This window comes from Ostrinia furnacalis, unplaced genomic scaffold (genome assembly GCF_004193835.3).
Source record: "Ostrinia furnacalis isolate ACB-3 unplaced genomic scaffold, ASM419383v2 OfSCF7469, whole genome shotgun sequence".
Lineage (NCBI taxonomy): Eukaryota > Metazoa > Arthropoda > Insecta > Lepidoptera > Crambidae > Ostrinia > Ostrinia furnacalis.
Window position 1 is genome coordinate 431,024 of NW_021137708.1, and position 17,056 is coordinate 448,079.

At 43.0% G+C, this 17,056-nt stretch overlaps 1 protein-coding gene across 4 annotated transcripts in view; it reads right to left on the reverse strand.

Moving 5' to 3' along the window:
* Nucleotides 1–17,056, reverse strand: part of pds5 (cohesin associated factor B pds5) — a 40,901-nt gene that overhangs the window by 5,736 nt on the left and 18,109 nt on the right. For 2 of the 4 annotated variants that reach the window (XM_028321069.1, XM_028321072.1), the window contains 13 exons: nt 12,170–13,216; nt 11,844–12,021; nt 11,014–11,202; nt 10,000–10,093; nt 9,603–9,786; nt 6,805–7,026; nt 5,739–5,876; nt 5,241–5,300; nt 4,615–4,728; nt 4,332–4,377; nt 3,109–3,227; nt 2,270–2,413; nt 1,042–1,206 (listed from right to left, as the gene is read on the reverse strand). In XM_028321069.1, the coding sequence (XP_028176870.1) occupies nt 1,042–1,206; nt 2,270–2,413; nt 3,109–3,227; nt 4,332–4,377; nt 4,615–4,728; nt 5,241–5,300; nt 5,739–5,876; nt 6,805–7,026; nt 9,603–9,786; nt 10,000–10,093; nt 11,014–11,202; nt 11,844–12,021; nt 12,170–13,216 (2,700 nt within the window). Of the gene's footprint in view, nt 1–1,041; nt 1,207–2,269; nt 2,414–3,108; nt 3,228–4,331; nt 4,378–4,568; nt 4,729–5,240; nt 5,301–5,738; nt 5,877–6,804; nt 7,027–9,602; nt 9,787–9,999; nt 10,094–11,013; nt 11,203–11,843; nt 12,022–12,169; nt 13,217–17,056 lie in introns of all 4 variants that reach the window. The other 2 variants (XM_028321071.1, XM_028321070.1) reach the window with 2 other exon arrangements.

Genomic DNA, 17,056 nt, shown 5'->3' on the forward strand with positions numbered 1-17,056 from the left:
GGCACGGCATCGAAATACAAATTTCAATTACTATTATAATAAATAAATAAAATATTAAATTAGTATGCGGTCTTACGAACGCATGACTAATATCCTGCTCAAAACGTCAAATGAAAGATCCTTCTAACAACGCAGCCGATCTAGGATGCGCACCGTTATAAAATCATATCGTCGATTTTAGACGAAAAATGTATGGGCTTATCGCGTAAAAACGATAAAATAGCGCGATTAAAGCTTATCGCGGCGCGCATCCTAGGCCTACATGTAACAGAAATGATGATGATGATAATATTGACAATGATGATGACGATAATGTTGACAATAACATTGTCGATAATAAGTTAACTAGAACTAACCTGCAGCTCTGGCGGCAGGAACACACGCGTATTGACAAAGTATTCTGACTGCGGCGCGAAGTACATAGTAGGGATGCGAGCGTCCGATAAGAAGTCTCCAAGTTCGAAGCTCGATGAGCGCACCCAGATCACCGACATCGCCAGATCGCTTATATCAGTCTCCCAGCTGATGGTCATGGTCATCACCATGATGATGATGATGTGATGACGATGAGGCGACTACAAGTTACCTGCGGCTCGGGCAATAGGAACACGCGCGTAGTACTCGGTAGAACTCGGTAAGAAGTCGCCCCAGCTAATGATGATGATGATGATGCAATGATGATGATGATGACCACAAGTTACCTGCAGCTCTGGCGGCAGGAACACACGCGTATTGACGAAGTATTCTGACTGCGGCGCAAAGTACATCGTAGGGATGCGAGCGTCCGATAAGAAGTCTCCAAGTTCGAAGCTCGACGAGCGCACCCAGATCACCGACATCGCCAGGTCGCATATCCCGGAATCTCCCAGTTGATGGTGATAATGATGATGTGATGATGATGATGACGACAAGTTACCTGCGGCTCAGGCAATAGGAACACGCGCGTAGTACTCGGTAGAACTCGGTAAGAAGTCGCCCAGCTAATGATGATGATGATGCAATGATGATGATGCAATGATGATGATGATGACCACAAGTTACCTGCAGCTCTGGCGGCAGGAACACGCGCGTATTGACGAAGTATTCTGACTGCGGCGCGAAGTACATCGTAGGGATGCGAGCGTCCGATAAGAAGTCTCCCAGCTCGAAGCTCGATGAGCGCACCCAGATCACCGACATCGCCAGGTCGCATACCGCCCACAGTTTCTGCGGAAAAAAAATTGTTATTAATAATTATGGTACAATTAATTTTATGGACGATAAGGGGGCGTCCGTTAAAATTATGTGAGGTGATTTTGGCGCTTTTTGAAGTCTATTCCACTTTTACCACCTGGAGTGGACTCCAAGCGACACTTTGGTGCCCTTATCACCTATAATGATCACCTATGGAAAAGAAATCCACTTTGATCACCTACGTAATGGGCGATAAAAGAACACCAAAGTATCGCCTGGAGTACACTTTCATCTGGGTGATAAAATCCAAGTGATGAAAGTGGAATAGACCTTTTTGGGACCCCCCTCTCCCCCCTTTTTGAGATATCATGAGGTTTGACTCGACCCCCTTTAATCTCACGTGAAATTGCTCAAGTATGTTCGTATTGTTCGTCATTGGATTTAAAAAACACATTAATTAGTCATATTTTAATAGAAAAACATGTTTAGCTAAAATTAGCCCATTATTCTCGCAATTTTACACTGTTATGCCGTCATGTCAAGGCGTGGTTCAAAATGTAGCACTTTGTGACGTCACGCGGAACTTCAACGCACCATAACTTAGTAATGATTGACAAATAAAAAAAATACGTATCCAATATTATTGATTTACGGACTCAAGGAAAGTAGCATATTCTCATAGGCACGGTTTATTTGATTAATATTTAAGTAATTAATCACATTCTCACATGAGGCGACCACCCGACCGGTCGCCTCATGTGAGAATATGATTGATGACCAGAAAAGTGCTAGACATCGAAACTAAGCCCTGCGGACGAGGAAGACCCCGAATTACATGGATGTCCGTAATCAATAACGACCTTAAAGAAGCCCAAGTTAACAGTTAGAAACACAGGACCGAGCCGCCTGTAGGCCTAAGATGCGCGCCGTGATAACTTTTATCGACGTCAATTTGTATGGGCAAAATCGATAAAATGGCGTGATAACCGCCTATCACGGCGCGCATCTTAGGCCTACTGGAGACGCAAGACGCGAAGGGCCGACCCCAAATAAAATGGGAATGGGCCAGGCAAAGTAGTATTAATCATATTCTTACATAGTTAACAGCGTCGTCGGTCTCGTTGAGAGCGTCCTTGTGGTTCTTCATCCGCTCCACCAGGCTCTTGTAGAAGCCGTAGCAGTAGAAGTCGTTGCGCGTGATGAGCGGCTCCAGGATGAACCAGAGGCATTGCTTCACCACCTGGACGGAAAGGTTGAGTTTAATGACGTAGCACACTTATCAACCCGGAAAGGGATCGTAACCGTATCAACCCGAGTCGGTGAGTATCATTTGTATGAAACTCTATACTGCAACGCACACTTATACGCCTCGCCTCGCGATTGACAGCGCGCGAAATGCGATGACAGCGATACGGTGTTAATCCCTTTCCGAGTTGATAAGTCTGCTATGGCTTTTAATCAAACAGTTAACTACCGAAGTTCCAGGATAAGCCACAGGCAAACTTTACCACCTGGATGGAAATGTTATGGTTTAGTTAAAGTATTAACTAACGAAGTTCCTGGATGAACCACAGGCATTGCTTCATCACCTGGATGAAAAGGTAACGTTTAATCAAAGACTTAGTTAATTTTATCATCGAGGATGATGATCGTCCAGTTCATTGGTTTTGGCTGACAGGACGCCCCTCTCTTTTCCATTCGATTTGGGCTACAGGACATATTAAGGCCTCCCAGAACTGTCTGGCATAGGGAGCGCTGACAGATGGGTTGAGGAGGCTCGATGTTTGTATACTTACGAAATTCACGGAAGATGTGAAATGACTACTTCAAATGTATTAGCTATCATTATAAACGACTACTCTCGATCATCAGCTCTAAAAAATCACAAATCGAAAAACGCACACGGCAGTGTCCCCGCCAAGTTGAGCACATTACCTTGAGCTGAGCGACGTTGTCGTACGCCGTGAATGCCGGGTCGTGCGTCAGTACGGGCACCGCGAACACCAGCATGTAGTCGGGCAGGATGTGTGGCAGCTGCGATACTGCGCGCTCCACTGGAAATGAGAAACAATTGAAAAAACGGGCCAAGTTCAAATTTTACGCGTCACGTGGTTATGAGATTATATTATTTATACAGTTATCATCGAATGTCCATTTAATGTTAAATAAAAATAACTTTAAGACTAATGCCGACAATGCCAAAAACAATCTTAAAATGTATAACAATTGTGCATCGCTACATTGATTCTGACTTCGTTGATAACTTCCTAAATAAGCATACCTGAAACATCACTATTTACCATGAAACAAACGCCCAGAACAGACGGTGAAACGCAACTGCAACGAAACTGCAACTTTCTGATGATTCTTATGAATGAAACTGAAACTGAGAGTTTCAAACTGGTCGCGTCATGTGTGGTCTCTCAACGGACGCTATGGCAGAAACTTAGATGCAAGTCAAAAGTAACTAGCAGTTGCAGTTTCGTTGCAGTTGCGTTTCACCATCTGTTCTGGGCCTTAGCAGGCCTGTTCATCTCCGCGAGTTTACATCGAAAACAAAACACGCACGATGGCCCACCTACAGGATACTATTCGACAAGGCCTCACATACGAGCGAACATTGACTCACGCACGCGTATTCTTGTGTATGATGGAAGAAAATAAAGAAAATGGTGTACTAAATACTGTACAGTATTTAACTGCCTAAATAATAATAAAAACACAGAAAGTACTTTTTTAAGTTGCGTCAAGACACTGAGAGGTAAATAAGTAGTTAAAATTATTCATGATAATCATGCTAAATCATAATTATATTTCCTCCGCCATTTTCCGCAGTTTGGCACCTCACGTCACATCATTTTACCGAAGTCAGCCCTATAGCTTCGGCGCAGTGCCGATCACTGACGTTTGTCAACAAAATGGTGCTTGACTCTTGAGACAGGCTAAATTACACCATATTGTTAATGACATTGAGCATACATTTTTTTAAATACCTTCGCGAAGTAAAACTTCTGTACGTAGTACTTATTATTATTCTGTGGCCTTAGTGCCAACGGCCCGCGAGCGCGTACATGCCCATATGAAGTCCATGCCCATGAAGTCTAATATGCCCATGAAGTCTAACATCCCCTTGAAGTCTAGGCTAGGCCAGGACTCACCTTTGGTGCCGACCGTGATGTTGCGGATGTACTCGCGGCGTCGCACCACGTCCGCCAACATGAACTGGCGGATGACGGAGCGGATGCGGCGGTCGGGCTCCCGGCCGCTAGTGCATCCCCATAAAGTCTAATATCCCCTTGAAGTCTAACATCCCCATGAAGTCTAGCATCCCCATGAAGTCTAGCATCTCTATGAAGTCTAACATCCCCATGAAGTCTAGGCTAGGCAGGACTCACCTTTGGTGCCGACGGTGATGTTGCGGATGTACTCGCGGCGTCGCACCACGTCCGCCAACATGAACTGGCGGATGACGGAGCGGATGCGGCGGTCGGGCTCGCGGCCCGCTAACGCGTACATCCCCATGAAGTCTAGTGGTAGGCACTTGTTGGGTATGCCCTGCGAGGAATAAATATTATGTAAATCTAAATAGGTATATAAAGGTGACTGACTGACAGACTGACATAGTGATCTATCAACGCACAGCCCAAACCACTGGACGGATCGGGCTGAAATTTGGATGTTATGACGAAGGCATCCGCTAAGAAAGGATTTTACGAAACACCATCCCTAAGAGGGTAAAATGGGATCCACGCGTACGAAGTCGCGGGCGAGCGCTAGTGTAATATAACTCCGAACTCCTTCTATGTTCTTCTGATTAATTTCATTGCGGGTCCATTGAAAGTTTAATTTTCCCCGGGACAAACTTGACCTTCACTGGTTGGGTTTTTATTGGCGATCAAGCTTGCTCCTGGCTACACAGGAGTTGCAGCGGTGGGAACGAGAGGTAGGAATAGTCCCGATAATTAAATGTAATATAAGGCTGCTTTTATACAAGAGATGTGAATTAATTTAGATTTATCCGCTCAACTTGCGTATCTAAATAAAAATAATCTCGATTAAACGTTTACCTTTGAAAGTCCTTTGTGTAATTTTGTTGCGAATAATTCTCTCACTTGTGGTACTTCATCCTGAAATAAATTTAATCTCAATTAATACTAGTGATAGTGATGATCTCTTTATAGTATAAACAACTTACAATAAAAAGAAATATTGAATATTACGATTGAGTTGGTTTTATCGCTAAAGTCCGGTCGCCGACCACGTAGAATTTCGTCCAATGACCCCGAGCTACCCATCCTTATCGCTCGCGCGTAATTATATTGCTGTCGCGCTCGCACACTCTCTGCGGCCGCATGTCGCGACAGCAATATGATTGCGCGCGAGCGATAAGGATGGGTAGCTTTAGAAATGAACCTTTTCCAGATAACTCTATGAGGATGGGTAGCTTTAGAAATGAACCTCTTCCAGAAAACTCTATAATAATGGGTAGCTTTAGAAATGAACCTCTACCAGATAACTCTAGAAGAAAACAGTTATAAGAACTATCTATTTTATAGTGAACTCACAATCATCAAATGCGACAGGTTATAAAACTGCTCCGCCGTGAACTGGTCGCCGACGCCCTTCTGCTCGCAAATCTTCAGCATGGCCGCGCCGGCTGCAAGCCGCAGATGTGCCATCTCGGCTTTCGACAGCTGGTTTTGCTGTGAACACAAATGTCGGCTTACAACTAGCCTCGGCTGTCCGTGGACATAGAGCCTTAATAGATGCTGTGAAATAACTGTGATTTTGAAAAACTGTTGAAATTTTATCTGCTTTTTTATTACTAACTCTACATTTATTGCAATTAGTATCACTTTGACCTGCTGTTGTCTGTACAGACACTCATTATTTACAGAATTGGTATAAATAAATAGACTCCAAAAAAATATAAGAATTTAATTTGTTAAGCCATGTCTAGACGGGTGTAACGCGTAATGGAATGTATCGTGAAATGTAATGGAAATAGTATAGACAGCACTTTACACGTAATGCTCACATGGACGGCAGTCCACACTTAGAATTCGTGTAACATTACACATCACACCCATCTGGACCCAGCTTTAGTTGTTTCGAAATCACAGTAAACAGAGCTGATTTTAATAGGAATGTTGAGGCAATAGAGTGGACTTTGTTAAACATCATCATTCTCATTTGAAGCTGGAGACCGCTGTTGAATATTTAACTACCGGCGAGTCCACGGTAGTATCTGACCGTCAGTCTATCGGGCAGATGATCGTCCCAGTAGGGACAATGACAGTGTTAAAAGTGCCAAATCCCTATAAAAAATGACACCAGTAACTAATAATTAAAAGTATAGTTGTTGCAATTCACGAAGGTGAGCTTTACATGTGTGGTGGCTCGCTACTGTTCGTTTCTCAAAAGTTTTGATAGACATCACACTATTGTTATGCATGTACACGTACACACACAAGTAAAGCTCACTCGCCTTCGTGACTTGCAAGAACATAAGTAGGTAGGCACACGTTGATCGGTGTTGTCATCACGCCTATTCCTAGAGAACCTTTTTTCTACATCGCCAGTATTTCTTCTCCCACGCTGTCGCCTCTAACATCAATTCACAAAACTTACTTGCAACAAGTCGCCCTTGTGAACTATAAACGCGTTTAGCATCCTGAAAGTCTTCTGTGCCGATAGCTCGTCCTTCTTCAAGCCGAGCAACCATCGCGCCATGCACTTGAGTCCTTCTAGCTTGCAGCGGGTTTCTTCTGGTAGGTCCTCCTCTTTGCACCAGTCGCCTTGGGGCGCGTTTGGGCCGCCGCCCCCTTCGCGAACTAGGAGCTCTTTTACTATCTGTAAGATAAAATAATACGGTTTAGAAAATAAAAAGAAAAATGTGACTGATCAAGGTATCTTTTTGGGGCCTAGATATGCATGGGGCAAGTTGGCAAGTTGTGGCTACCAGGCTGTTAGGAGCTAATAGCAGGTGGCAGCATCATATCTCGATGTCCCTACCTTCCTGGAGACGATATTTTACATGCATGGGGCAAGTTGGCAAATTGTGACTACCAGGCTGTCAGGAACTAGCAGCAGGTAGCAGCATCGTATATTGATGTCCCTACCTTCCTGAAGACGATATTCTTGGAACAGGTGGCCCACGAGGGATCTAGATACCGTAGCAGCTGCCTAGTTGAGTTTCACTGAGTTACCAGGCTGTCAGACTCTAGTGGCAGTGTGCCTACCTTCCTGGAGACGATGTTCTTGATGTGCAAGGGAAAGGCAAGTTGTGTGTAAGTACCAGATATTGTGAGCAGGTGGATGCTACATTAAATAAAACTCCCTACCTTCCTGGAGACGATGTTCTTGATGTGCACGGGGAAGTTGTGACTACCAGGCTGTCATATATTGGAAGCAGGTGGAGGCAACATTACAGCCGTGTGCCTCAGTGTCCCTACTTTCCTAGAGACGATGTTTTTGGCACAGGTGGGACCTAGATACCGCTGCATCTGCCTAGTTGAGTTTGACGGAGGTACCAGGCTGTCAGACTCTAGCGGTAGTGTCCCTACCTTCCTGGAGACGATGTTCTACATGCATGAGGCAAGTTGACAAGTTGTGACTACCAGGCTGTCAGGAGCTAGTAGCAGGTGGCAGCACCCTGTGTTAGGGTCCCTACCTTCTTGGAGACGATATTTTTGTCACAGGTGGGACAGCAGCTGCCTAGTTAGGGTCCATTTGGGGCCTAGATACGATAGTTAAGTTTGGATGATGTACCAGGCTGACAGACTCTGGTGGCAGTGTCCCTACCTTCCTGGAGACGATGTTCTTGATGTGCACGGGGAAGTTGTCGGGCAGGTTGTGCGCCACGTGGCCCAGCGTGACGATGGCGGTGCGGTAGTGCTCCGAGTGCGGGCTCAGCGTGGCCTTCAGCGTCTCCAGGATCTCCGTGAAGATCTGCGTCTACTGCTCTGAACCATTTACTTAGGACTTTCGATGCAACCCAACTGCTAAGCAGCCCTGCCCTATAAATAACCTGCCAGGAAAATGCGACCCCAACGCTAATTCGCCCTGCTTGATTCGACCCAGACAGTAGAGTAGCTCTGATCATCTCAACCCTGCTGATACTCGACGCCAGCACGTGTATAAAAGTCGTGTCGGGAGCGCAGTGACGACAGTCTCTCGGGAGTCATCATGGTGACTAGACCTTGACTGATCTAGGAATCCACCTGGGACCTAAAAACCGCAGCAGCTACCTGGTTGGATTCATCTGGGACCTGGATATTTTAGCAGCTGCCTGGTTCGGTTTAACCAGGCTATCAGAAGCTGGGAGAAGGTGGAGCCTAAACTACGGGGTTCTGGTGGTAGCTGTTCGTCTGAGCCCCTACCCCTATCCCTACCTTCCTGAAGACGATGTTCTTGATATGCACGGGACTGGCAGGTTGTGTGTGACTACTAGGCTCTCAGCTATTGGGAGCAGGTGGAGGCTACATTATTCAGTTTGACAAAGACTGCCTACCTTCCTGGAGACGATGTTCTTGATGTGCACGGGGAAGTTGCGACTACCAGGCTGTCATATATTGGGAGCACGTGGACGCACGGACTTAGATACCGCAGCAACTGCCTAGTTCAGCTGGACGGAGTTACCAGGCTGTCAGACTTTAGTGGAAGTATCCCTACCTTCCTGGAGACGATGTTCTTGATGTGCACGGGGAAGTTGTCGGGCAGGTTGTGCGCCACGTGGCCCAGCGTGACGATGGCGGTGCGGTAGTGCTCCGAGTGCGGGCTCAGCGTGGCCTTCAGCGTCTCCAGGATCTCCGTGAAGATCTGTGTCTACTGCTCTGACCCATTTACTTAGGACGCTTTCGATGCAACCCAACTGCTAAGCAGCCCTGCCCTATAAATAACCTGCCAGGAAAATGCGACCCCAACGCTAATTCGCCCTGCTTGATGCGACCCAGACAGTAGAGCTCTGATCATCTCAACCCTGCTGATACTCGACGCCAGCACGTGTATAAAAGTCGTGTAGGGAGCGCAGTGACGACAACTCTCGGGAGTCATAATGGTGACTAGAACTTGATCTAAGAATCCATCTGGGACCTAGAAACCACAGCAGCAGCCTGGCTTGTTTTGACTGACTTACCAGGCTACCAGGTGCTATGGTAGTAGCTAGAAATAAGTGGAGGATTCAGCATGTGCTTGACTTGGATCCATCTGGGACCTGGATATCTCAGCAGCTGCCTGGTTCGGTTTGACCAGGCTATCAGAAGCTGGGAGGAGGTGGAGGCTAAATTATGGGCAGGGTTAGTGGTAGCTGCTCGTCTGAGGATAACCTTCCTGAAGATGATGTTCTTGGTATGCATGGGGCAAGTTGTGACTACCAGGCTCTCAGCTATTGGGAGCAGGTGTATGCTACATTACATAGTTCTCCTTACCTTCCTGGAGACGATGTTCTTGATGTGCACGGGGAAGTTGTCGGGCAGGTTGTGCGCCACGTGGCCCAGCGTGACGATGGCGGTGCGGTAGTGCTCCGAGTGCGGGCTCAGCGTGGCCTTCAGCGTCTCCAGGATCTCCGTGAAGATCTGCGTCCGTTGTTCTGGTACGTTCACGAATAGACACCTGGAAAAGAATTGGGTATGAGTTATATAGCTTTGTGGACCCAGTAGCTTTTGAAAACTATAGTCAATTAAATATTTACATAGGTTTAGAAACTGGTTCTTTAGCAAATTCTTTTTAGAAATAGTTCCTTCCACAAAATTTTTCTAGTTTCTTTTTAACGTGCTAAATCCTGAAAGGTAGGTAAGCAAGGTAGAAGAGAAAACACCGACATACCTGACAGCATTCTTGGCTTGTTTGGGCGTGCCGACCTCCGCGTAAGCTTTGCAAAGTGTGATTAGTTTCGGGAACAGCGCTGGACATGCGTCGCCTGAAAATAAAATATTATAAGTTCAATATGTCTTGCATATAGGCCTAGTGTATGCTAGATAGCCCGTTAAGGGCTAGTTGACACCGCTAGATAAATAAGAGCTCTGTATGAACTGTCAAATAAATATGAATAAATAAATAAATTCGCGACTTTTCATTTTTTTTTGTGACAAAGACAAGTCAAATAGAAAATTTAAAAACTCGGTTATGAGAGTTATATAGAAGTGTGTTTAGGTCTACAATTATGTGTTCTTTTAGAGAAGTTGTGATTGACATTGTTGTTTAACTGCCCAATTCCAATTGCCAAATGATGATAACCTATGTACAATTAGTCTTATAAGCGCTTTGGAATATATTCCGTTAGCTTGTAAGATGATTGAATAATAAATAAATAAATAAATAAATAAATTCGAAATATGTACCAAATTAAATCTTTAAATACTCACTAAGCGGCCTGTATTTTCCTAGGAACGTGAGCGCGGCCAGTATGTGAGGCTTCACTCTCGTCGTCCAACTCCAGTAGATTCGTCAGCCGGTTCAACACGTCTTCGTGCAGTAAGAACAAAGTACAATAAGGTTGAATGACTTACTAAGCGGCCTGTAGTTTCCTAGGAACGTGAGCGCGGCCAGTATGTGAGGCTTCACTCTCGTCGTCCAACTCCAGCAGATTCGTCAGCCGGTTCAACACGTCTTCGTGCAGTAAGTAAGAACAAAGTACTAATAAGGTTGAATGACTTACTAAGCGGCTTGTATTTTCCTAGGAACGTGAGTGCGGCCAGTATGTGAGGCTTCACACTCGTCGTCCAACTCCAGCAGATTCGTGAGCCGGTTCAACACGTCTTCGTGCAGTAAGTAATAAAATGAACACGTCTACGTGTAGTGAGAACCAGAGAAAGGCACTAAAAAGACTAATTAACTTACTAAGCGGCCTGTATTTTCCTAGGAACGTGAGCGCGGCCAGTATGTGAGGCGCCACACTCTCGTCGTCCAACTCCAGTAGATTCGTCAGCCGGTTCAACACGTCTTCGTGCAGGAAATGTGCGGGGAACACGAATGATAGCATCACTAGCAGCTTCAGACCGCGCTCGGCGCATTTCTTTATGTCTATGCCTGGAAAAGAAGTAGGTGTTGATTTAGTAGTGTCTCTGTGATTAGGAGCATCTCCTTTTTTGATAGAGGACATCATCAAAATTGGTCTAATGCTTCAACGGTCGCGCGACCTGTCATCGGCCTTTGATCGCGCCGGCGATGGCGATCTGCACGCGTTGATGTGGTTGAAGCTTAAGAGCCACCACGGATATAACTGTTGCCAAATTATTTTTACATTAATTAATATTATTTTTATACAGGGTTTCCCGTTCGAACACACTTAAACGAAGTATAAAGTAGGAATATAGAGGCTTTGAATCTATCATTAGTGAGCTCACTCGCTCTAGAAGCTTCTTCACCACATTCTCATCACCAGCAATGACTTACCACACTCCTCAGCGAGGGACTGGTCGGTGCTTTTAACAGCACCGTCAACGTAGTCCACCAGTATCAGTAGAGACTCGTGGTCGATCATCACCAAGTCACTCTAGAAGCTTCTTTATCACCAGCAATGACTTACCACACTCCTTAGCGAGGGACTGGTCGGTGCCTTTAACAGCGCCGTCGACGTAGCCCACCAGTATCAGTAGCTACTCATCATCACCGAACTCACTCATTCTAGAAGCTTCTTCACCAGATTCTCATCACCAGCAATGACTTACCACACTCCTCGGCGAGGGACTGGTCGGTGCCTTTGACAGCTCCGTCGACGTAGCCCACCAGTATCAGCAGAGACTCGTGGTCGATCATCACTGAGCTCACTCGCTCTAGGAGCATCTTCACCGTGTTGTAGTACAGATTCGTCATCACCGGCTGGCCTAGTTTCTTGAGAACGCTTGACTGTAACAAAAATAATGAATGAATTTAAAGTATATACGCTCAAAGACCGTAAAAGCTTAACGAGCGAAAAAACTGTTCACAATATTTTCAAAGCCTATTTACACAAAATAAATGAGTTTTTATGACTTTAAAAGTGCTGTATACTCACAGTAGTGCGTACGCATACTTCGCAGCTCACGTTAGGGTTCAGAATAGTCTCCATTCCTTGCAACAGTTCAGGAGCTTGCTTCATATGTAACGAAAATTTGTTCAGGAACTCCTGCGCCTTCACCGACTCCGGCAGGAATTTGGAGCTTATGTGAAGCACTTTAGAGATCATTTTCTTTTGTACGGCCGGCGTGGGAGGTTTCCTATGCAGCTCTATCCACTCTGCCACAGTGCGTCGAACGGCCAATTGGTGTTTTTGGAGTTCAATGAACGCTTTTGTCGCGTTATCGTCGACATTTGACATAAGGTAATATAGCTTCTTCATCCGCACAGAGGCGGGTAATGTGTACGGAACCAGTGAGGTGTTTAGTAACCGTTCAACTAGCAGTCGGTCTTCTAATGCCGTCATGTAGTATCCATGAAGGATTTTGTCTTTGATCCACCGCACTGCTATTTCTGTCGCTGGAGGCACGCTTTCTTCTGTCAGAAACTTTTTGTAGATCATCGCGAGTCCCGACATGGCCTCTTTTCTAATTTTGAATTTCTTATCAAGTGTTCTTTCTCTGACGAAGTGTAACAGGTCTTCCGACTCGGCGACCGCTTGGAAGTCCTTCTGCGCCGTCGCTATTATAGCCATGACCACTTCATAGCGCACTTGCTCATGCGCATCGTGCTGTCTCATCTTGAGTGTTTCCGTTATATCTTTCCTCAAATCCGGGTGGTGTACTAGAAAGTGCATGCAGTATTGCACGCATTTGATTCTAATGGGTACAGATAGGTCGTTGAATCTTCCCAGGAACGCTCGCCAGAGGCCCGGGTACTGTTTGGCTAGTTCTGACCCGGGCTCTGAGAACATTCTAGCTAGTAAGGCGACGCCGCTGAGTCTCTCTTGGAACTGTGCGGACTTGAGTTTGCATTCCAGTTGTGGTAGTACTGACAGAAGTAGGGCGGGACAGCACTGATAAAGCTCGTAGATAAGCTCGTATACTTTGGAAAAGATCAGCAGCTCTTTTTCTTCTTTGCCGAGGATTAGGACGTGGTTGAAGAACTGTAACAAAGATAGCACAATTATTATACAAAAAAAATAAGAATTTGACGTTACTAATATTATAAATGCGAAACTTTCACACAAAAACTACTAAACGTATTTTATTGAAACTTTACAGTATTATTTTTTATAACCCAGATTAAAATATAGGCTATAATTTATGACGATATGTGATAAACTAAATTTCAATAAATAAATAAGACGTGGGTAAAGAGCGCCATCTATCATCATTGGTTAAAATCTACAGCCAAAAAATTTTGACGTTCGTAAATATTCATGCGGGGGAAGCCGTTAAACGCCATCTATCAACATCATTAGTAATTAAACGAGGTAAATGCGTACGAAGTCGCGGGCGGCCGCTAGTTATGTTATAGTTCTTGCAACTCACGAAGGCGAGTGAGCTTTACTTGCGTGTACATGCACATAACAATAGTGTAATGTCTATCAAAACTTTCAAAAATCAAAACGAACAGTAGCGAGCCACCACACATGTAAAGCTCACTCGCCTTCGTGAATCACTAGAACTATACGAGCAGTGTTTGTATGTATGTATGTTTAGGTAAGTAAGTAATATCTAAGATTTATTCTAAACAAAGTACTTTGTATTTCATGTCAAACAATAAACAAATCGTTAGAACGACTCAAAGATAACTGATAAGCCAAATATCATTCATGTTTGACAATCTCATGAAATCAATCTTATGTTAATATCAATTAAGCACAATTGAAAACACACCCACGTACCACTAATGAAAAATGTTATTTGATTGAGTTTGCACCTTATTTTAAAGATTTACAGTTCAAAATACATTGGAGATCGTTGTTTCGCTTGATGCTTGTGCTATCGACAGTACATAACAACTTTATCGTTTAGGAATGTTGTAATGATCTATGCATAACTAAAACACAATTTGTTTTGTATACCGTGACAAAAGTACTTTGGATAACCCTGTAAAAATTTGCGAATTTTACATAATCTAATAAATTCGTTTTGAGATCAATGGAAGAAAGATTAATTCGGATGAGTTCGCTGTTCGGCCCCCAAAAAAACAACTCCCGGATGCCCGTTTTCACGTTCAATCCCTAATTTTTAAGTGACCACACATAACAGGCATTTTGTTTTCATAGGGGTTACTTAAAAATTTGGGATTGATGGTGAAAACGGGCATGAAAGAATTTAGTTTCTCTTCTTGCCAGCTATCTCTTGTGAGCTAGAGATACAGATATGGAAAGAAAAGGATAAAAAAGAGTGAATAAGTTGTCGTCTATCATGGCTCAATTACATCGATCGACAACATGACGTGCACGATTTTATTTTTCTTTATCGGACAATGATATTCATTCAAGCATGCTATTTTTCAACAAAATTATCAACTACATTCAATAAGTTATTTTTCTTTTTATATATCACACTAACGAACTAGAGTCTAACCCCCTTACTAATAACAGGCTCGTTGAACAGTGTTTTTGTTTTTGTGACGTTTAGTATGGAAATGTCATTTTAAAACCACTAGACATTAATTCTTTAACCACTAGACTTCACTCAATTACAGTGAAAAATCTATACATTATAACGACATTCAAGGGACTGAGCATTAATCGACGTTATAGAGAGAGGACGTTAAATAGAGTGACACGGTAGAGCGGATAGAAAACAAGGTAGCCAATAAAGTCAAGCAAATTCGACGTTTTGAGGAGTTTGTTGTTAAATCGAGTGACGTTATAAAGTTTACACTGTCATTTTTAGAAATACATAATATATTCCATGCTTGCAAGCGAAATACAATCTCTGATGACAACACGTGCAATCAGTATGTAAAAGGAAGGTGTATTATCTATTATGCTGAAGCAATCAATCCTTAAACCAGTACAGAGAAAAATAAACCTTATTTCATCTTCATAAATTGTTCAAAATTAAGTGACAGTTAAACGACTACTACGAGAGTCAAAGATAAGCAAATGTTTAAAAAAAACATACACTAAAAAGTAGAAAAATAATTACTAATTACTTATTTATTAGGACGAATTAATATTTATGTATACCATGATTGATACTTCTGGAGTCGGTGCCAAGATTATGAAACGTGTGAAGTTTGCCTGCACCGACTCCAAAAGTATCAATCATGGTATACATAAATATTAATTCGTCCTAATAAATAAGTAATTAGTAATTATTTTTCTACTTTTTAGTGTATGTTTTTTGGAGTCGGTTTTATTTTTTTTATAAAAATTAACTTATTTCTTGCTTTTTAGTTAACTAATTATTACCTTGGTGTTACCACTGAAGGTAGGCAGTATATTCTTCATGTCAAGTGTAAAATAATATTCCCTACAAAATACAGGTTACCATATCGGCAACCTAAAAACACCTTAAACCGTCAGCCTACCTTAAAAACATGAAAGAATACAACTGTTGGGCTATTTGTACCTATAATATTTAAAGAATTATCCTCCAACTCCTAAGCGTTAAGTAGTTGTATCTACCATGACCAGTTCATCGTGATGAGATGATGGCTATCTGATGCAAACACTTGAATAACTTTAGAAACTATACTTATCTATAAAATTAAAAGAATTATCCTCCAACTCCTAAGCATTAAGGAGTTTTACTTTCTATCATCAGCTCATGAATTTGAGATGATGATTTCCAGGAGCAAATACTTGAATAACTTAAGAAAATGTTTGAAAAACGATATGAGTGCCTATAAAATTTGAGGGTTGCAGTCGATTTCCCTAGGATCCCATCATCAGATCCTGACTTGGTGACAATGGGACCACCTCAGAAGTGTACCCTATCGAACAAAAAAAGAATTTTGAAAATCGGTCCACAATTGACGGAGTAATCGGTGAACATACATAGAAAAAAAAAAACATACATACAGTCGAACATATAACCTCCTCCTTTTTTGAAGTCGGTTAAAAACTCAACATAAAGTATTACAACACAGATGCGTTAAATGAATTCACTGCATTTTTCATCAACCATCTTTACAATTCGGTTCGTTGACACGTTAAAATTGTAAACAGCTCTTATCCCGTTAAAATAAGACTCAAATTAAACTGCGATATCGTTATCAAAACCTAAAAGTCAACAACCAAGCTTCATCGTGCACTAACCCAAATACATTCAAAGCTAATAGGTTGTTTGCTCGAAAACACTTCATGTTTATTTGATTTACACCGTTTTCCGATATAAAAGGATAATGGAAGAAACGAAAATAGATCGAAGTATTCATAAGGCTGAGGCTACACTAGGCTGAGGAGCGGGAGAGCGAACGACATGGCTATAACCCGGTTAAGTTAACCGGGTACCTGGCGGCCGTGACGTCACATCGACGCTCTGATACGAACGGGAGGCGGGAGATGTGCGGGTGAGTGCGAGGTAGAGTCGCATTCTAGCGAGGTGCGCAGTTAACTTGACCATGTTGTACATACAGGGTGATTCATTAGTAGGTGAACAAAAAAAAGATGGATTACCTACTTTAGAAAAATTTAGAAATAGCATGGGTATATTAATTAGTAGATTCTGTTGAATTTGAACATTTCTAAATTGATAGTAAAGTTATTAAGAAGTCCTTTATATTACTTGCTCAGGAGTTGTGTAAAAAGTGAAAATAAATTAGAATCTGTAATTTTTATCACATCACAGAGTAATGTAGTCTCATCCTAAGGTAAACGCTCTGCTACAAGGGCTTAGCTGGTTGCTAGGCAACTACATATTAAGTTGGAGATCGAAGGACATGAACGACTGAAGTTAATACTTAGATGAAATTGTAAATACCTTTGCCTATTACTTCTGCATGAATGGTCGCGAAAAGACGATATTCCCCGATAGATATT